This window comes from Penicillium canescens (genome assembly GCF_028828765.1).
Source record: "Penicillium canescens strain IBT 15451 chromosome Unknown utg000003l_segment0_segment0, whole genome shotgun sequence".
NCBI classification, from domain to species: Eukaryota; Fungi; Ascomycota; class Eurotiomycetes; order Eurotiales; family Aspergillaceae; genus Penicillium; species Penicillium canescens.
This window is the reverse complement of record NW_026703965.1, coordinates 4,451,437-4,455,627: the sequence shown is the minus strand read 5'-3', so window position 1 is coordinate 4,455,627 and position 4,191 is coordinate 4,451,437. Positions and strand designations below refer to the sequence as shown.

At 48.6% G+C, this 4,191-nt stretch overlaps 1 protein-coding gene across 1 annotated transcript; it reads right to left on the bottom strand.

Annotated features, from left to right (window-relative positions):
• Positions 1-2,398: 2,398 nt before the first annotated feature.
• On the bottom strand, positions 2,399-3,482 carry N7446_005041 (intradiol ring-cleavage dioxygenase; the record flags this gene model as incomplete). The annotated part of the gene is made up of 2 exons (XM_058513789.1): positions 2,399-2,711; positions 2,764-3,482. 2 exons carry the CDS (start codon positions 3,480-3,482, stop codon positions 2,441-2,443), a joined length of 990 nt encoding a protein of 329 aa, XP_058375118.1. The 3' UTR covers positions 2,399-2,440.
• Between the last annotated feature and the right edge of the window lie 709 nt (positions 3,483-4,191).

Here is a 4,191-nt window from a genome sequence, read left to right as displayed (position 1 = left end):
GCATGGGTTTGGTTCGGAGTGGAATTAGGGGGCTTGATCTCGTTTTCCCAACTGACTAACGGGCAAATGCTCGCCGCTTGTAAGTTTTCTTGCAACCCGCCATTTGTGGTGGTGTTGGTACGAACTATGCGAAAAGAATTAAGCGTATAGTACACAAAATGTGAAGGAGGCTGTCTTACCAAAATCGGCTCTGCTTTGCCAGTGTGGATTTTCATGTTCTCCCGATCTCGTTATTATCTGGTACCCATTTCCGCAGGATTCTCCCGAACAGGAAAGTGTACATGGCGTCGGCCGTAGGGAGTGAGCGATCGGAAGAATACATATCTTTAAAACACAGTCCCACTGGATTTGAATGCTGAGGGGGAGTCATCCTTCGTTGAGCCGTGTATCCGTTCACCGGTGGTTTCTTAAGAGCTTATTCATGCTGAACTCAGAATCATGGATGTATTTCCGCATATCATAGAGATCGAAAACCATGTCTCGCGCATGAAATGAATGGTAATAAAAGGCCATAGGAATCAGATGAGACTATCTGCGAATTAATTTGCTGTATTAGCGACAAAATACATAACAAAAAGTGCAATGGCTCGGAGAATCAGCAGAACGCAACTGCCGGCAGACCCCGCCGCGGATGACACTCATTGTGGTGGGGTGAGGGACTATAAGGTCCCAAGTCTCGCCCGAAGAGATGAGGGCACAAAATGGACGCCTTCGAGTACAATCCCAACCTCGGCCGTGTCGTCTTCGGCAGCGGCACACTGCAGAAACTCCCCGATGAGATCGCCCACCTGCAGGTGAAGGCCCCGCTGGTGCTGTCGACGCCCTATCAGCTCAGCCAGGCGGCAACCGTCAAGGATGTGCTCAAAGGTCAAGTCGCTGGCATCTTCAGCGAGGCCACCATGCACATACCTACGAATATCACTGACAAGGCTCTCGAATATGCTAAGGTAAAGGGAGCCGACTCAGTCATCTCCATTGGAGGTGGAAGTACCATCGGCCTTGGAAAGGCGATTAGCATTCGTACTGGGCTGCCACATATTTGCATTCCGACAACTTACGCCGGTAGTGAAATGACCCCCATCTTGGGCGAAACCGCCGATGGGTTGAAGAAGACTCGTTCTGATCCTAAGATCTTGCCTGGGACTGTCATTTATGACGTTGATTTGACGATGACTCTGCCGGCGGCTATGAGTGCCACCAGTGGTGTCAATGCTATCGCTCATGCTGGTAAGTACTCACAGACTCATATGAAGTCCCAAGAAGATAAGTCCAATGCATTTCGACAGTCGAGGCTCTCTACGCACGCAACACCAACCCAATCATCACCATGATGGCACTGGAAGGAATACGAGCTCTAGCATCCTCCCTCCCAGAGATTGTCAAGAACCCATCCTCGCAATCCGACCGATCCAAAGCTCTATACGGCGCCTGGCTCTGCGGAACATGCCTGGGCAGTGTTGGCATGTCTATCCACCACAAGCTATGCCACACCCTCGGCGGCAGCTTCAATCTCCCTCATGCTGAAACCCATACCGCTGTTCTGCCGCATGCCATCTCCTACAATGCACCTAGTATCCCTGAGGCTATGAAGCAGCTCGCCGACGCTCTGCCCGACAGCAATGGTGACGCTATCCACGGCCTGAACGTGCTCCTGGCTAAGCTTAAGGTTAAGCGCGGCGTGAAGGACTTCGGAATGAAGGAGGAGGATATTGATAAGGCAGCGGATATTGCCCTTTCCAATGCTTATTGGAATCCTCGTCCGATTGAGCATGCGCCTATTCGGGAATTGCTTCGCAGAGTCTGGGCGGGTGAACCGGCTCGGGCTGATCTGTAGATATACTACGATTTGAATAGCGAAATGAGAAATGAGTAAATTCCTGAAACCTTCAGACTTATTCAATTGTTTTTGAATACAAAACAACACGTTAAAGGTTTCTGGCGCAACTTTATGATCTGCCAATGGGCTTTTTTGTACTTTTGTTCTCGATGGCGGGGGAAAGTGGGATATATCTCTTTTTCTCCAAAATTATGGCTTCCCATATTCCTGTGACATCACACCACCCAAATCCTTCAAAATGGTCTCTGAAACGGAGACAGCGCCTGTGCTGTCGACTCCTGACGACCGCATTCTCGAAAAAATGAAGCCTGTAGCCTCGCGAGACATTACAACTCGAGTGTCGGACGACGAATGTTCTATTACCTACGATATCGAGTGCCAGCCAGTACTGCGGCAGATATCTCTAGCTCCCTGCCGACAATCTACTCAAGCCTTTAAGGCCAAGATATATGGATGCACGGTACTACGTACTTCAAGCTATATTGATATGCAAGTCTATTTTTTACTAGTTGCCAGAAGTAAACAAGAAATATCAAAGACAGTAGAAAGAAGTACCACTTGCTCTAATTCATCTTATATTCAATTTCATAGCTCTATCTACACCTAATCCAAATCCGGCACAGGCAACCCATTAACAATCTTAACCCTCCGACCCAGCTTATCCAGCGCAACCTTGGAATTATAAGCGCGCAACTGGCTAGTCTCCTCATCGGAAACAAGCACAAAATCATAACTGAGCAAAGCATGTCCTTCAGGAACATCGTACTTCTTCGACAATTCAGGCCCGACCTTCCCAATATCAACGGTAAGGGAATCCTTAACACCGAAGACAGCATCCGAAGTCTCATAAGGATCGTTGCGAAGGTAGAGAGCCCTGTATAAATCAGCAAATCGTCAATCCAAACGGAAAGAAGAGAGAAACCCACGTAATCAAATGATCATACCCCTCCTTCTCAAACATAAAATGCATATGCGAAGGCCGGTACGGATGCCGATGCAACTTCTTCAACAACCTTCCAACAGGCCCATCATGCGGAATAGGATACGGCACGGGCGTAATCGCCTTGAACCAAAACACGCCATCACTCCCAGACCGCATAATACAACGCCCATCAGGCCCCTCCCGTCCAGCATACTGAACATCATAATGACCCGATGAATCCGTCTCCCAGATATCAATCTTAACACCCTCAACAGGCCGTCCCTCCGTATCACGCAGGGTACAAACAACAAGCAAAGGTTCACCCTTGGGGTCGTGGGACATGGAGTCTCCGGCACTCATTTCCTCGGCATCGTGCGTGTGGAACGGACCGAGGACTGTGCCTTCTGTTGAGCCTGGTGGTTTGGGGTGGTCGATTGAGTCGACGAGAATTGAGAGGCCCAGGACATCAGACAGGAGGATGTATTCCTGTCGCACTTCTGTGGTGATTTGGCCCACTTCTGTTAGGAAGCGCAGGCCGGTCATCCATTCGTCGCTGCTGAGTCTGGTTTCGCTGGCGAAGTCGTGCAGGTGGGTTACTAGGCGTTCCAGCATGAATTTCATGCGTACGTCTTTGCAGAGGCTATTGGTTCGGATTACATTTTCCGTTATGTTGCCCACTGTTAGGTTTTTCATTGGGGGGATTTTGACTTCGGAGGGATCCATGGTGCTGGCGGCAATGTCGATGTCAATTGGGTTGTAAGAGAGGGGAGGGGAGAAAGAGACGAAATCTGGAGGTTACAGGAGTCATACCATGACTTTTTAGTTCGGATTATGGCATTCGGCAGTTCCGACGGGAAACAGCCGAATCGGTCAATCAGCAACTGTCGAAAAGAAATCAACACCCCGCACCCCAATCGGGTATCCCCAGCCAAAGCTACCCTTCCATATTTCAGCTATGCTGAAATAAACCACTGTACATGCAAAACCATATCCAGAGTAAAGCCGAATACGGCAGAGAGTATATCCGAACGCCCTACACTTGGTCATCACTCACTAAGTTCTTCATAAGATCAGTTAGAGCTAGGGTACAGAGCCGGAGCTGCCCAAAACTACTGTTTTATCCACGAGTGCCAAAAAGAAAAAGAAAGGAAAGGTTGCCTCCAAGCTTCAATTTTCCGTCGATACCCCTTGTGAGCATCCTGTGGAGTGAACTTGAAAACATTGTCGGAGAGAATATACAACTGTTTGGACTAATCGTCTTGTCCCAAAAAGACTAAACTGATTTATTAGGTGGAGAAGAGACAATAATATGGGTGAAGACGAGAAGAGAACTTGAGTGAACGGCCAAGACCAATAACTTTGCATTGTAGAATCATCCCATAAAAGCTTGGTAATTATCAGCTCGTGCAACATCCTTAACCATCTCCCACGA